At 44.8% G+C, this 17,011-nt stretch overlaps 1 protein-coding gene across 3 annotated transcripts in view; it reads right to left on the bottom strand.

Annotated features, from left to right (window-relative positions):
- AP2B1 (adaptor related protein complex 2 subunit beta 1) overlaps nucleotides 1-17,011 on the bottom strand; it is a 76,056-nt gene that overhangs the window by 47,129 nt on the left and 11,916 nt on the right. For all 3 annotated transcript variants that reach the window (XM_030230846.2, XM_030230849.2, XM_030230847.2), the window contains exons 6-9: nucleotides 5,965-6,155; nucleotides 3,842-4,063; nucleotides 2,740-2,860; nucleotides 570-665 (exon numbers count right to left, since the gene is read on the bottom strand). In XM_030230846.2, the coding sequence (XP_030086706.1) occupies nucleotides 570-665; nucleotides 2,740-2,860; nucleotides 3,842-4,063; nucleotides 5,965-6,155 (630 nt within the window). The remainder of the gene's footprint in view (nucleotides 1-569; nucleotides 666-2,739; nucleotides 2,861-3,841; nucleotides 4,064-5,964; nucleotides 6,156-17,011) is intronic.

Genomic DNA, 17,011 nt, shown 5'->3' with positions numbered 1-17,011 from the left:
GTTTTGGAAAACTGCAGAGGTTCCTGGGAACTTGTTTGCATAAGCATTGAGGTAAAAGAGAGCACACTCCAAATGAAGTTACAAGTTATATGGATTTATGTAAGTAGAGTCACTCTGTTTGTATAAATTGCATTTAAGTGCCCCAAATCTCTGCAATTCTCTGCCTCTGTGTTCTGTTCTTCTGAAATGGAGGGGAGGGATGACACAAAATGTTTCATAATACTGAGTTTCTCTATACAATATCTTCTTCTTCCCCCTTCAAAAGGTCAGGTCACAGCTATTAAAGGATTTGGATGGATAAGTGGTCATTGTTCCACTAAAACAAATACAGTAAAATATTCCATCAAGGATGAATGACCTGCCTTGCTGTGCCTGCAAGATGAGAGCAGCACCCACCGTCCCATGACATCCTCACATCTCACACCCTGCTCAGGGCTGCTCTGCCCATAACCAGGGTGTATCCAAGCCACTTGAGGGCCACCACTGAAACTGCAGCACTATGGAAATGAGGTGGCAAAGCCCAGCATTGTTTCTGAAGACACAGAGGACCCCCAGGGTGAGATACTTGCCTCCACCTTGATGGCACAGCGGCCGATGGCGCGCACGGCCTTGCGCACGAAGTCCACGTCCACCTCGGTGGCGTATTCCTTGAGCTCTGCCAGGACCTGTGGGGACACCACACCAATGTCAGCCCCTGGGGACACTCAGAGAGCAGCCCACCCTCACAGGTGATGCTGCTTGGGCACCAAAAGATGAGCAGGATGTCCTTTCACAGCTACCAAACTCTGCAATCAGCCCGCTGGTTCGGTTACAGGGGTGTCTAATCCAAACTGGTGTGGGTTACACTTGGTGTAGGCTGGACAAAGTCAAAAGGTGGCCTGGTCTTGATTATTTTCAACCCTTCTGAACAAGAGCCGAGGAAAAATCAGCCCTACCAAACTTAAATGTTTCTATTCCTTCCTACACTGAAAAGACATTCGCTGCGTGCAAAGCTCTCGGTAACAACCATTTTGATCTCTCCTTTTCTGTGCTGAGATGAACTTTTGGATCCCTGGTGAATCCAAACAGAAGATGCAGAGGAGATCTGAGGACACCCTGGAACATCTATACACAGATTAATAACAGCATGAAGATACTTCCCCTTGGAAAACTAAGATTTATGATTTTGTCTCAGTGTTTTGCTAATGGAAACCGATGAAGGGCTAAACCCAGGATCTGCTGGGATCTTACAGACCTTTAACTAAAAAGCTTTGTCTTAAATCACTTAGCTTACAAAAAATTATTTCAAGAAAAGACCATATGTAATTTATATTCCCTCAAAAGCTCAATTTATTTCAGTTTCTCATGCCAAACATGACATCAGGGATTTAATCGTGATGTCACAAATAGACGATGAGGGAGAGTGGAGCAGCACAAAGCCAGACAGTCCTTTGAAAAAATCTCTCATCCAAATAAATTGGTCAGAAGAATGACAAGATAAAGAGGCCATGAAGGGCCAGACTGCAGACAGATAAATCTGCAAGGAGGAGACAGGACATCTGTGTTTTGAAGTTTTATTATTTCCTTGGATGATCTACATTGCACAGCACTTGGAGCGCCTGCCTTTAGCAGCTGATGCTTCCCAATCTCTGCCCAAGGCCTGGGCTGGAACCATCCTGGTGCCCTGGTCTAGGATGGGCACAGGGATGGAGAATCTCCACCAGCAGCACAGGAGGACATGGGTGGAAGCTGCTCTCAGGTCTCATTCCAGGACATATTCCTGCTAACAGTTGTGCTGTTTTATGAATGCCTCCTCAGAAGCTGGAGAGATTCATTCATTAGTCTGCAGATCTCAGACTGCCCTCCAGACACCACAGGCTTTCATGCAAACAGCCCATATTACTGGAACATTATAAATTCAAATTGGTGTGGAGCCTACCAACAGTAAAGAGTAAATTCTGAATATGTTCACATAGAAACTGATTTTTAAAATATTTTCCATGCCCCCAGCACAAAAAGGGCATGAATTACCTTCCTCAGTTCCAAAAACCATCAGGAGAGAGCTGAAGGAGCTGCTTCAAAATGTCACATGAAATGAAATTGTTCTGTGACAATTAGGATAGGACAATAATAGCACTAACCAGAGGCATTAATCATTCTGCATTAGTGTTAGGCCTCATGGCCAGGGGTGCACACCTCCTCCAAGGAAGGGATCTGCATTAAACTAACATCAAATACAGGAAGAATCCACACTGCAAAGTGAATCTCAATTCAGTTCAGCTTCAGCTTTGTGCTATTCCCATTCTGGAAGCAAGTTAAGCAAAAGCAGATTTTTTTTTAGCTCTGAAGAGTGCCTGTGCAAGCGTTAGAACAATCTCACTAACTTGAAATTCACACTTCAATAATGTTTGGCCTTTCTGAATGCCTCACTTACAGGCACACCCCTCTCACTTGAAACAAGGCTCTCATTCCAACCTCAGCACTGGCAGTGACTCATTTGACAGGATCCATGAGTTCTCCTCCTGGAATTGTCATCAGTGAAACAAGATCCACCTCACGGTCACGATGCATCCATGCCACATTATTAACATTTAAATTCTGGGGGAAACTCCACCACCTCCCATTAGAGAACTCACAGAGCCCTCCACCAGGCACAGTGATGGCTAAAAGTGATGCTAACTCCAGGGGTAGCTGCAAACACCCTCACACAAGGAGCAGGGCAGGGTTTTCCCCTCCCAAAGCAGGAGTGCCCCAGCTGACCTGGGCAATGTTTGCTTGGGAGGCCAGGCGGATCATGATGTCCAGTTTCTCCAGTTTGACATAGATGGGGTCGTTGTACTTCACAAAGAACACTTTGATCTCCTGCTTCAGGATTTCAGGCCTGCAGGGAACATAATATTGTCACTCAAGAGTGGTAAAAAAACCAAACTGTTTTAACAATTGACATCTTTTCTTTAGAAATCTCCCCAAATATCCACTGAGAAACAGAATGGTGTCATTTTGCCTTGGTTGACCAGGGAGGTCATGGACTCCCCATCCCTGGAAGTGTTCAAGACGAGGCTGGACAGGGCTCTCAGTAATTTGGAATGTGAAACCTGCAGAGGAAACTGGAACTGGATTATCTTTAAGGTCCCTTTCAACCCAAACCAATCTGACTCTGATTTTATGCCTACGATGTGCACACACTAATTTGAAGAAAGAAGTCTGGTCAAAAAGATTATTTAGATACAGAAATGCATCATTCAAGTCTTTCTACAGCCACATCTCTGCCTCCCCTATTTGAGCTGCTGAACCAACCACGACAGGCAGTGAACAACAATATTTTCAGTGAAAGAACAGCATCCTTATCTTAATGCAAAACCTACAAATTCATTTCCACTTTCACTTCAAGATGTCAGTGCACAGTAACTCTGCCCTAACATAATCACAAAAAGCTATCCAAGCTATCTCACCTTTCCAGCAAGGATCAGCAGCAATAAAACATGAACATGGGAGCAAAGTGGTGGGAAGAACCCCAACCCACTGTGCACCAGAATGGTGGTTGTGTGCTGAGCAGAGTAACACAGGCACAGTGATATCCTGCAGGTCACTGTGAACTGCTCCTGTTTGCCATTTTGATTTATAGAGGCCAATTCTGACTGCTCACAAAGAGAAGGTGAAGGTAAAGAAATACTGCACGAAACTGGTATCACAAGCATGCTGTAAAGGAAATGAGTTCAGGCTACCAGAGGCATGAGACTGTTTAACCTGGCTCTCAAGGGACCTGAGCCTGGATTAAAAGAAATTCTGTGGCAGCATCTGGAGATCTGAGATAACCAGATGGCCTTTGACAACACGGGAATTAAACCCCCTGAGCCTTTACCTCTTCTGCACAATCAAGTTGATGTTCCTCAGGGCAACATACTGAACTTCAGGCTCTCCAGACAGCAGGGTCACCAGAGGAGGGGCAAGTTTCTTCAGCAGCATGTTGTAATAATCAGAATCCTTGGGAAGGAGCTCCAGGAACTTCATCAGGACCTTCACTGCTGACAGCACCACTGCTGAGTTGGCGTGAGACAGCCGGGGGGTCACCCGCTCACAAATGCTGGGGACAGAGGCACAAAAAGGGTTCAAATGCATTTCAAGGTGCCAAATATTTAAAATCTGAATTTAGGAGATGGCACATAGCTTCTCAGACACTGCCTGGATTTGGTTTTGTTCACAATGAATGGGCAAAGTCCTGTTCTCCCGAATGCAGCAGGAAACAAACAGGGACTTCTCTCACAGCTTCAAGTTTCTCTCCTGCCACAGTCAGCTCAGGAACAATTCCACACTTCCTGCTTTTTCCTGGTGGTATTTTCTATTTGTGTGATCTTGTCTGTCACTTACAAACATAATTTTAACGAAAACAGCTACTGAAAAAACACTTTAGCCTCCATATAACCATTCAGAAGTGATACATGCTTCTGGCTTGCTTGGGGGGGGTTGCTGTCATTTCAACAGGAAAAGATTTCTGTTCCTCTGAATACCCAAGAAAAGAGTGACCTAAAAATCCTCCCAAATCCCACTTGCCATAATGGATCCTGTAATCAACTGCATCCTAAACAGCCCATCCCAAAAAGAAAGGAAGTTTGGGTTCATATGGTCTTTCTTAAAGCATCTGTCGAGTTTCTTCCCACTCCCTCCTGCACGTTGCTAACCCAGAACAATCTCATTCCCATCTGTGCCTCCTGAAGTTTCCTTCCCTGCAAGATTTGCTTTCAGCCATGCTGGAAGGGAAGCAGCACAGCTCAGTGAAGAGCAGAGAAATCCAAGTCAGGGTTGGGACACCCCCAGCTGCCTCTGCCCAAGGTCACCTGCCTGCCCCAGCTGCTTCCTCTCTGTGCCTCAGTTTCCCCATGCACAGAGGAGTGACATTTTGCTGGAAAGGAGAGTGGCTTTCCCAGTGCTGTCTGACTCCAGGAAATAAACTCCACACAAAGGAGCAAAGGATAAATCACTCTTCAGAGAAATTCAGCTGAGGAACTGGGACATGTTCACAGGTGCTCAGACCAGTGGTCCCTCTGACAGAGCTGGGATAACACCAGGCTCACATCCTGGAGATCTCTGCAGGTTTCTAGCACTCATTAAGAGCTGTTTCTGGCACAGAAACAGAACACAAGGGAAAGAAAAAAAACCAGCAAGACTAGGGAGGCTTCTTAGAAACAGTGCATTAAAAAAAGAGTCAATGAAGAAACTCATCAAATTCCAACTGGTCTGGCCAGGATTTTCTATGTGGGCTTGTGATCCTTCCTCCCCCTCCCTCCCCACATCAGCTGCATTAAATACATCATCTCAGAGTCTCCCTGTTCCAAGTTACTTTCCTGGCTGAATCCTTGTTTTCTTGGGAACACAATCTGGCTTTTTGTGATTCTGGAGACAGATGAGGAAGAGGCTTGAAGTGCACAAACTAACAGCCCACTACCCAAACCCTAAAGTTTTCTATTTAGCTTTAGTCATTGCAGTTAAAGGTAAAAGCACAAAGGTGAATTTGGAACAATAAGAAAGATAATTTCTTACCTTTATTTTCACTTATATCACATCACAGACTAGTTTTCAACTGGAAAATAGTCTAGACCTGCAGTATTTTGGAAACCCACAAACCTAAAAAGGCTTCTTGCCTCTCAATGCAGCAAAACCAAATAGGAAAGCTCTGCTTTGAAGCAGAAAATCCTTCAAACAGTGCTTCCACTGTTACAGGTTTGGTCTTGGGCTGATCCCTTCTTAGTAGTGCCAGTCCCCACAATAACCAGCTTTTTAAACAGAAAAATAAGTAAAAAAAGATAAACAGAGAAAATAGTTCTGCAGAGGGAAGGGGCAGATTTCTAGCAACAGCCCTGCTACCAAAAGCAGCTTTGCTTTTAAATCTAGTTTATCAAGTCTTATTTGTGCTGCCACAGTGCCCTGTTACCTTTCAGAGCTGCACCACCCCCAGCAGCCCCCAAGTGCCACCAAAAGCCACCGCACCTCTGAGCTTCCCGGTCATCCTTGGGGTTGTAGTTGGACAGACAGTCCAGGATGAAGATCTGCCCCCACTCTGTGCACTCATTTAAGGCTGTCAGCAGCTTGTTGATGTTCTGAGGGTTCAGATCCAGCAGGTTGCTGTTGGGGTGGGACTCACTGATCTCTGACAGGGCGGCCACGGCGTTGGCTACCACCTGGGGGGAGAAGAGCTCCTTGTTAGCAGAGCAGGAGGGGCTGGGCAGGATTGAGCCAGGGCTGGGGACACACAGGGAGCAACCTGGAGCTCTGTCAGCTGCCACAGCAGTTAGCTGAGCCTTCTGGGATGCAGCACAACCTCACAACCAACCTGCAGAGCCCAAAGCTTCACAGGGAGGAACAGGAACCCAGGACAAGGACACCACAAGAGATTTTGTGGCACCCACGGGGAACAGCACCACCCTGCAGGCTCCACATCCTCCCCCAGTTCCAGGGGATGCTCAGCTTTGCAGTCAGGGTGCCCAAACCTCCAGTTGCCCTATTTATTCAGGAATGTGTGCCTCTTGCCCAATTTCCCCATGGCACATGGCTTAGCAGTGATCCAGAAACGAGCTGGCAGGTGCCTGGCAGCCTCCAGCTCTGCAGCAGCACTGGCAGGTCACACAGTTTGAGAGCAAACAAACCATTTCTCTAAAATGGGCAACTCCTGCTAAATTTTTAATAAGCCATATTTCAATTTCAGTCTCCAGAACATCCTTTTGCTTTATGGAGCCATGGTAAAGCAAGCACTCCAGCACAACTCATCCCTGAAAATATTCCTGCTGCATTTAGGACTATATAAGGTCTTCTCTTTTCTAGGCACAGATGAAATGAAGCACAGAGAGGAGGTCCAGGGTCCAGATTGACACAAACAGAAGTGGGAGTGCAGCAAAAATTTCTAATTCCATACTCAAATTCAACAGTTATTCCAACAGACTCCATGGGAAGATTTTTTAAAATAGAAGAACTGCAGAATATAGAGACAAAATAGAAAATTTGCAGATGAGACTAAAGTCTTATTTGTCTAACTAACAGGAAAAGGGATTTAAGCTGAGTTTGACACAGAAAACTGAAATCCCCAATGAAAAGGTATTTTCAGGACATTTTATAATGTACATCATGTCCAGCCCAACTCCCAATAAATATCTGCTCAAATGAAGATTTATAGTGTTATTTTCTATGAGATTAAGCCAAAGAAACATCTTATCTAAAATCATCTGATTGTCTGGATGGCTAAAGATGCTTTTGATGCAGCACAATGGAAACAAGAACAGCACAACCAGAACTTTCCCTGCTTTGTTCCCATCCCTGCTTGTCATTAAACCAATATATTCCAAAGTCATTGCACAGGCTCAGTAATGTTGATTGTTCTGCTTTTCACACCTAGAGGTCAGAGATAGGATTCTGATCCAAGATTTTATGAATTTCATTAGTTGAATGAGCCTTCTGTCACCAAAATCATTAGCAATCAGTGCTGCTGTCTTCTTGTACTGTTTTAATGAGGAACTTATTAAGATAGGCTGCTTATCCTCCTCATTATTTAATTTGCCTAATTCCTGAATGGTTAATGTGACACAGAATAAAACTGAAGTAAGAGATTTTTAATATCATTTTATTTTTGAAGTTACCATTGAAGACAAACCTCAAGAGCCACTGAAAAATTCAAAATCCTTATGAAAAAGTACTTATAAAATGACAGTATTTTGAGGAAAAAATTTTGAATTGACAAAAAAATTTACATAGCCAAAGTATCAGAGAAAGGGACCTGTCAGTCACACAGAGGGACAGGAGCTCTGGCAACTGCACTCACACTGCCAGGCACTTTGTTGCAGTAATTAATAAATTGGTAACTAATAGACATTTTTAGAATAGAACTGAGATTGCAGAAGAGCTCCAAAATCACGGAATCCAACCATTTACCCAGTACTGCCAAGCCCACCACTGAATCATGTCCCCACGTGCCATATTCAGATATTTTTGGGCAGTTCCAGGATATTCTAAACCCTGCTTCTATTTCCTTCCTTGCAGGGTCCATGGAGTCTATCCCTGTGTTTGCCATGGGCAAAGGATGCACAGAAATGCTGCTCCCATGGGTGGAGAGCAGCAGCTCCAACCCAGAGACCAAACTGAGAATGAGATTTTGCTCTCAGCTTCTTTTGGGTCCCTGTCAGCAAAACTGCAAGGGTCCAGCTCAAAGGTGAGGATGGGACAGCACGTGGCAATCCACTCAAAATTCCATTCAAAGCATCCATGAGGAAGTGGCAGAAGGCCAGATGGGCTTGGGGACATGGGCTGGGGTCTCCTTGAGTGTCAGAAAAAGGACTGGGGGGGGTTGTGAAGCATCTGGTGGCAGCTTAGTCCTGCCAGAGGAGCTGGGATCTACAATCCACAGTCCACAATGAAAGCTGGTGCTCACCTCCACCTCAGCACCAGTGACAAGGAGATAACTGAAACAAAGGGGATAAGGGAAAGGGTGGGGAATAAATGCAAACTTCAAACAATATTTATTATAAAAAGGACTTGCTGGCCATTTGCACTGAACATATTGATGTGTTATGGTGTTGGGCTATGCCAACAAAAACAATCAGCATCTTCAAGGCTTTTCACACAGCCCCAGCACAGCTGAAAGGCAAACAGCTCTCAGGAAGCAGTCCAACACAAACACTGGCTGGAGCATACAGCCTCACCTCTTCCCTGGCACTGCCACTGCCTCAGGCAGCAACAGCAACACAGAGCAGCCCTGCACAATTCCAGCACACAGCTCCTGCTCTGCCAACTGCTCCCACCAAGTGAGAGCTCAGGTCAAGGACTGGAGCATCCCCCACTAAGAGCTCTCACTCAGGTATGGCAGAAAGTCCATAAAGAAGCACTCAGAACCAATTCTGGTGTTACATCACCTGCTAATCCTCTGGGTGCTTTGGCACTCATGGAAGTGCCACTGAAAATATTTAGTAAGATGGGTTTTGGCCAAAAAACAAATTTAAAAAATCTGCAACATCAAAGCTGAACCTTAAGTCTTCAGCTGGGTTAACACTTCTTCCCTAACACAGCAACACAACATCAGGAAGCCCAACTACATTAAACAGCAAGAACAAAGTGATGAGTTACAAGAAGTTATTTTCTCTTTAAAAGAAAAGATGATAGAATTGCTGGGGACATAAAAGTAAGCTAAAGCTTTACAAATGGTATAGGACCAAGGAACTAGACAAGTTTCACAGGCTGATGGAAAAAAAAAACCCTAAGTTTCTTCAGCAAACAAAGTGTTCTCTGCTTTTCAAAACATGGCCCATGTTTATTTTGATGAGAAACCAACCAATTTATCCCATAGATTGGAAGAGGGAGACTTAAACTACATAAAACTAACAGCTGGTGTAGTCTTGAGGTCTCAAAAATAATAAAAAACCAGAAGTCAACCCAGTAGTCACAGATATGTAAGCATAAACAGCTAATGAACAGAAAACGCTTTTAAAATTACAAGTTAACTCCACTGGAAAATGCCTCATTTGACTCACAATTAAGAATACCAATTTTAAGCTAAGAGCTACCAAATGATGATCTGCTTAAAAATCCCCCAGAAAATAAAAATGCAGAGCAGATTGAAGAATTAATAATAATTAATAACAATAACAGGTCCCTGGCTTGCTGATGTAAATCAGTTTACCCTGGGTACACAATGACATTATTCAAATGCAGCCACAGCAACATCCCTTTGGAGCACAGATGAGCTGAATGCCAATAAACCTCCTTTTGGCTGGAGGAATTTTCACAAATTTGGAGGAATTTATTGGAGGAAATTTATTGAAAATTTTGGAGGAATTTACTGGAATTACCCAATAAATTTAGGTTCTTGGAGAAGCACGATTGGGATGAGGATAATAAAAACCTCCCAGGCTCTTATTAAAAAATAATAAAAAAAATTTTAAAAATGAAACCAAGCCCAAACCTCTCCACTTAAATCTACATCACAGCTTTAAGAAGAACCCAACAGTTTTAAATCCACCTCCAGACAAACTCCCTCTGCAGCCAGGCAGACCAGACCCGACCTCGAGGGAAGCTGCAGAGGTAGGAGCACTGTGATTTCCAAGTGATTCCTTCTGGCAGCTCAAACCTTCAGCTCTGAGCAAATGGTATCAAACAGCACCAGGGAGGGAAGGGGGTGGCTGAAAACCTGCATGTCTGCCTGGCAGCCCACACAGAAAAGCTTTGCAGGGGCTGGGGGGACAGGAGGGAAGCTCAGCACATCCAGAACACCAACCAGTCAAAGCAATCAGATTATTTCCCTAGCATCCCAAGCTAATTGGAAATTAAACCAAGTGTGTAGTGGAGTTAATGAAATACAATGTTCTGCTGCTTGAAACAGGAACCTCTGGCTCGCCACGCTGCTAAAGTGAAGTGGAAATGAAGAAAAGGAGGAAAAACGAAGGGGCTCAGAGAAGGCTGAGGGAAAGCAGCTGGAGGCTCCTGCCCTCAAGGGAGCCAGGCTGCAGGAGGTGATTCTGAGAGTGCAGAGGTGCTGACATTTCAGAGAGCACTCTGGCCTGGCAGGGTACATCCATGCCATCAAGCACAGGCTCCCAGGTTGGAGATTCAGAGCAGCCATGGATGGGTGTCTCACAGGGCCACTCGTTTTTATGACCATGCTGTGTGCCCAGAATGTCCCTACCAGGTGCTCCCCAGAGAACAAGACCCCTCATCCTGTTCACATCCTAACTTTTATCTCCAAGCCCTCCTTACTTTGCTTCCCTAGAAACAGGAACCATTCCCATTTCTCACTTTACAAAAATAATTCTTCCCTGCGAGGGTGGTGAAGCCCTGAGGTTGCCCAGAGAAGCAACCTCATCCCTGGAAGTGCTGAATGGGGCTTGGAGCAATATGGGATAGTGCAAGGTGCCCCTAACCATGGCAGAGGATGGCACAAATTGAGCATTAAGATCTCTCCCAACCCAAACCCTTCTGTGATCCAATGTTTCTATCAAATGGCTCAACCTTGCAAGTCAGAGAGCCCTCATGAGCCTCTCACACTGTCAATGCTTGTCTGTATGTATAGATATAAAATAAAGCTCTGGGAGACTCACACATTCCCAGTTCCTGATCACATCCCAAAAACTGCCTGGGTGGGGAAGACCTCCTGGCTTGCTTTTGCAAGTGGGCTGAATTTTTATGGAGGTGGCAATGGAAGGGAAGTTAAGTGTTATACTTCCCACGGTGTGCTTGCCCTAACTGAGGTTTTTTTTCTGCACTTCCCTGCAGAAAAATGGCACTTTGTGGCAGACTGGAACATCACTCCTGCTCTCATATCCCTGCAAAAATCATGATGTGTGAGCTGTAAGGCAGGAAAACAAGCTTCCCCCAGCTGTTGAAACTCTTGTGGTAGGTGGGCAAGAAGCTGCTCCATCACAAGGGGCTTCTCCTTGGCACAGCTGAGTCCTCAGTGCAGGAAATTAAACTCCATAGGAAGACACAGAGCGTCTGCAGCTCTTTGTTCCCCTTCCAGAAATCCCTGTGGTCTGGATCAGGCACCTACCAGACACATCAGAAAGGTTTTTGCCTTATTTTTTGCAATTTTCCTTGCAGAGGTTCTCGCTGGCACCATCCAGTGGTAAATGGGCTGTCTCTGATCTGAGCTGAGAAAAAAGGACGAGCTAAGCACCAAATTCCTTACAGAGTCCTAAAAAGTGGGGTGTAGAGCTCCAAAACATCACAACCACAACATTATCTGACAAATGGTACTTGTCAATAGCTAGAAGTGTCTGTTCCAATGGAAAATAACATGTAGACACATGTCAACAAAATTCCCAGCAAACTGATTGATGGTAGAGATCCTGGAATGATCTGTTCAGCAAAATTAATACTTGGGAAATTAGGCACATACTGGTGGCTGTAATTGGAAGGAGACAAGTCTCTGATGGATGAATTTGTCTATTAAGCTTTATAAATGATGGATCTGGGAAGACAAACTCTGGAGCCATGGAAATTCACAAATTACCCAACTCCTCACCTCTCTGCCACTACTGAAAACACAGGGAAAATCACAGCTTTGAGGGAAGATGCTCAAGAGCTGTATCCTTCATACCAGAAACCAACCAAACAAAAAGCCAAGTCCCACATGCATGCTTGAAATTCCCTCAGACCTCTTTAGGATAAAAATACCTGCTCAATAAGTGAGATTCCCCTGCAGGAGCTCATTCCAAAGCCAAAGCTGGTTTCAGCAGCAGAACAAGGGGGTCAGAGTGGGACACCAGAAGCTGTGCCATCATTCACAGTGGGCAGCTCTCCTTTTCTCCCTACTTTAAGTCTTTGCTGTGCCTGCTGCCACACACAGAGCTGGTTTCTGCACTGCCAGGCAATGCCCCATATTTCCTCTCTCTAGCATCCCACCACACATGAACACAGCCACTGTTCTGACAGGCTCCTCCATAGCTTCTCTCCATCTCTCTCCCAGATTGCTGCTGCTTTTGGCTGCATAGTTTACCTAAAGTGTTGCTTTTCCTTCTGGACAGCCTCATGGAAACAGCACAAGCATCCATTAGAGAGCTCCAAAGTGCCACCACCACCACTCTTCAACAGCCCCAAGCCATGTTCTCATTCACTGCAACATATCCATCACTGGGTAAAAGAAATTCCACCCACAAATGCCATCAAGTGTCTCCCAGAAGGAAATATTATCTCTACTTGCAGCACAAACATTATAAAAAATCCCCAAACCACACACAGGACCAATTCAGACATGGTTGGAGGACTTCAAGATCCAGCCTGCATCTGCAATACTTGGCTTGAAAAGAAGTGGGATATTTTTTTGCCCACAGGACAGAGAGGGTATCCTGGAGCAGCCCCAGGCTGATGAGATGCTGCAGAGCCCACAGCTCCCAGCAATGTTCAGCTCCACACTGGGATGTGGATTTTCAAGTCCTTACAACCTTCATGAGCAAGAATCATGAATTCATCCAGCAGTGACAGCTCACTCCTCCCACCAGAAAAAAGCACCAGCTGCAGAGGGAACACACAGGGCTGGGAGAGTCCCCATGAGGAACAAGTGACCTCCTGTGCCCAGGGAGAAGGTGGTGTTCCACTCCCTGCTGGATAAGACAACTCCCACATCCCTGATTGCCTCCCACAAAGTCCTTTTGGGACTCAGGGGAATCACCAGTTTCTCACCAAGGGGTTCTTTTCTCAGCTTTAATAGAAAGGGAAGGGTAAAATTCCTGCAGAGGCAAAAGCTCCTTTTGTTTCTAAACAGGCTCATTCCTCAGGACACCAGCTCAGAGATATTCTGCTTGCTAGATAGTAGCAAAAATAAAAGGAAGATCATCTTCCTCCATAGGGTCAAGCAGGAAGCTCCCACACACCCACTGAAGTTCTGGCAGGGAAGGAACCCTTCCACATCCCTTGCAGGCACAGGGAGAATACTCTGATTTATCTCTACAGGTGTTTAGTCTCATCTGTGAGCTGTAGAAACTCAATATTGCTGGAGGGAATTTGGATTAAATCAAGCTGGACCTCACCACCTCCAGCTGTCAGATCTCAGATCCCCTTCTTGGTGTGGTTAATGCTAAAGGCAAAAAACTCCCAGCAAGAGAGTTGAATTATTCTCCACACACTTGGTGCATTTACTAATCAGTTATGTGATCTCAGCTTACTCTGAGTCCCAAGAATGTTTCTTCATTCTTCAATAAATTGTGATGTAGAGGGTGTAAAACACAGCACAGAAAGTCTGTACAGTCCATGAAAACACAGAACAGCCACACCTGAAAAACCTTGGATCCAGCATGAGGAAGGAGAAATGCTACAGGAAGGAATTAAAAACTGAACAGGAAAGACCTAGAAAATAGCAGGGAGAAGGTGACATCAGTTAACTTAAGCCATGTAGATAACAGAGAAATTGGCAGGGAATCTATTCCATGGGTTAAAAGTTACCTTAGAAGGTCAAGGATTGAAAATATTTGGAGAGAAAGGTTGTTCCATTCAAATGTTAAAAGACCAGTAAGGTTTTAGATGGATTTCCTCTCATGTTTTTCTGCTAATATTTACATTCCTGAAGAAAACCAAGGGATAAAAACCAGGAGGGAAGGAGTTACAGACTAAAGTGTCTAAAGATAGTCAGCTTTGGATCTGCTTTCAGCTGCTGCCATCTTGTGGTCTGCTCTCCCTCTCCTGGGCTCAGCACTTCCCATGCTCCAAGGAAGAGCAGTCATTGCAAGGCCAGAAGAAGACAGCAGCAGGAAAAAAATAACAAAAGAAGATTTTCCCATGACTTCAGAGAAGCTCTGGGTGAAACACTCCCACCTCTCTCCCTTCACTGTGACCTGTGGCTGGCTGTGAACAGTGTTCTGCAGTAACAGTGCACAAAAATCTCATTTTGGAACCACATTTTTGTTAGAACATGAGGATGATGGGGGAACAGGTTCCTGAGCTGCATTTTACCCAGGTTACCAGCATGAGAAGTGCAGCCAGGCCCCAGCTTTATAATCCTCCAGTCCTGCCTCTGCTGAGCTTCATGTGCAGAATTCAGGGTGAGAAAAGAAGGATTTGCCTTAAGACAGCTCTGGGAAGGAATGTGAGCTCCCCCTCTTCAGCAGGATCCCAACTGACAAAGGGCAGCCACAGGCACTTCAGAGCCATCTGTAAAATGAGATTAAAGACTTCTCCACAATCAAACTTCTCCAGGACAACTGAACCCTGCCCTTGTAAAGGGTTTTGGGCCATGGCCTGCACAAAACAACTCAGAGAACTCTGCTGTCATGTCAAAAGCCACCTGCCCACCTCACCAGATATATCCCTATCAATATATCTCAATATTCTGCAATTAGAAGTTTGAATTAATTCACCCAGGGGCTGGACCTGCACAGAAAATCACCTCATGTGAACTAAGGCAACATCCTGACAACAAAACACCCAGATAAAGGGGAAAGAACCCTGGCTGTGCACCTACAGCACCTCAGCAGGACTTCAATGCCCTGAACATCCCCAAAGGCTGGTGCTTTATTAACACAGAATAATGCCATTAATCCAAAAATATAAGGAAAAAAAGAGAACAAACCCAAAATGTTTCTGACAAGGTCACCTCCAACTTAGACATCTGTCTGATGAAGGTGATCTGAGCCCAGAGAAATATGCACCCTGATCCCTGCACAATTATGAGGCAATTAGTGAGCCACAGATGGAGATGTTCCTCTACCAAGACCCAGCTAAAATGCTTAGAGCTTGCTCATGTGCTAGAGGCAACCAATTACAAAGCCATAATAAAACCCTTCTTGAAGACTATTTTTCAGCTGCAGTCTTTTTTAGCTCCTGCTCAAAATCCTCATTTCTCAGAAGAGAGAATCAAGTGTGGATTTCCCATCTCAAAAATTCTGCTTCATTAAGTATCTAATGTTGCCCATTTCCACAAGCCATCAAAAGAGGAGAAACATTTATAATATAAATATGAATGAGCTTGGCTAACAGGTTGTTATGACTGAGATGCACCATTTACAGAGGAATGGGCCATCAGAATTGATCCATCTGTACCATTCCTTCCAGCAATCTTTTCTTTTTGATAGCCAATCCTGATGCACACATTTTACTTAAAAAGACCTTCCAGGCAGGACTGCATTCCAAGGAAAAATACCTTAATAAATATCAACTTGCACACAAACATAACTTATTTGGCAAACACAGTTCAAGGTCACCAGGAAGTTTCACATGGAGAAAGCAATGAGGTGGATGGTTTGTCCAGGAAGATGAACCTTAATTAGGGGTGGATAATTCCTGTACTTTTGAGGGAGCCACTGTGCCACAAAGGAAGGAATTTCAAAGAGGATCCACTTAACTAAAAGGTGATCCAAGTACTAAAATTATTTTCCTTTTCTACTAAACTTGTAACCAGATTAAATATTGTATTAAACCAGCAGCTCTAAGAGCATCAAGCCTTTGATAAAATCTCTGCCCATGCACCCTTAAAAAGCAGCAATATTATGCCCCATCTACAGTAAAACCTGGGAAACCAGTACAGAGAACACCAGCTACAGAATCCTCTCAAAGCCTGCAGACATGAAAACACACCCCAGGCCTCTCCTACACCACCACCACTCCTCCAAACTGCATTTCCCAGCTGTGAATCCTCAGTTTTGGAAAGAGCAGTGAGTACAACATGAGGCAGGTACAGGGACCCTGCACAGCTTCAGGAGAGCTGTCCCTGCCCACCCTCATTGCCACCCAGGAGCTCATGAGTTTTCCTGATGTTTTATTAGGAAGCCCTGTGCTACTTTTGGAGGTTTATTTAGCTAATGGAACAGCCCTTTGGTATTCTTCCTCTTCTCACCATTCATTTAAGTCTATATTAAGTTAATGCACTTTTTAAATACACATCTGTGCTCTCCTGTCAACCAATGGCTCATTTACCAAACCTGTGAGTCCCACAGAGATCAACAAGCACAAAGGGCAAGCAAAACCTTGTTCTTTCTCCTGAAGTAGCTCATCTTTTCAGCCAGAGCTCTTCACCTCATATCCATGTGGCTGCAGTCAGAACAAAATCAGAGTTGGAAGCAAGGCTGGGAGAAGAGGAGGTTCTGTCCCTGACCTCCACTGCTGCCTGGGAGCTGCTGAACACCAGGGCCAGCATTGAAGTGGAACTAAAGAAGCCCAGGCAAGTCCCTTCAGAGCTGCAAAGCACACCCTCCACACTGAATTGCAACAGCAGGTGTTTCTCTACCAGCCTCAGAGCTGCCTAGACAAAGAAAGCACCTTCAAGTAGTCATCAATATTCACACAGAAGCCTGGCATAAGAAAAAAAAATATCAGGGAGGCAGATAAAAAGAACAAGTTGTAAAAGAGCTGGATATCAGAGAAAAGAGGTGTCTGTATCTCCTGAGAGACACCACCACTCAGACTGCTGCCTGTGACAGTCAGACACCTCGAGTTTCACTGTCTCTACAAAGTCTTACAAAGAGCAATCAGCAGCCTTCACTCTCCTGCTAAAGGGGATGGCACCTTATCACCTGCACTTGGCTTATCTCAGGTGCCCCAAGTCTACAGCAGGACAGAAATTCTGTGGTTT

This window comes from Serinus canaria, chromosome 19 (assembly GCF_022539315.1).
Source record: "Serinus canaria isolate serCan28SL12 chromosome 19, serCan2020, whole genome shotgun sequence".
NCBI classification, from domain to species: domain Eukaryota; kingdom Metazoa; phylum Chordata; class Aves; order Passeriformes; family Fringillidae; genus Serinus; species Serinus canaria.
Note: the sequence above shows the minus strand (reverse complement) of the source record. Positions and strands in the feature narration are given on the sequence as shown.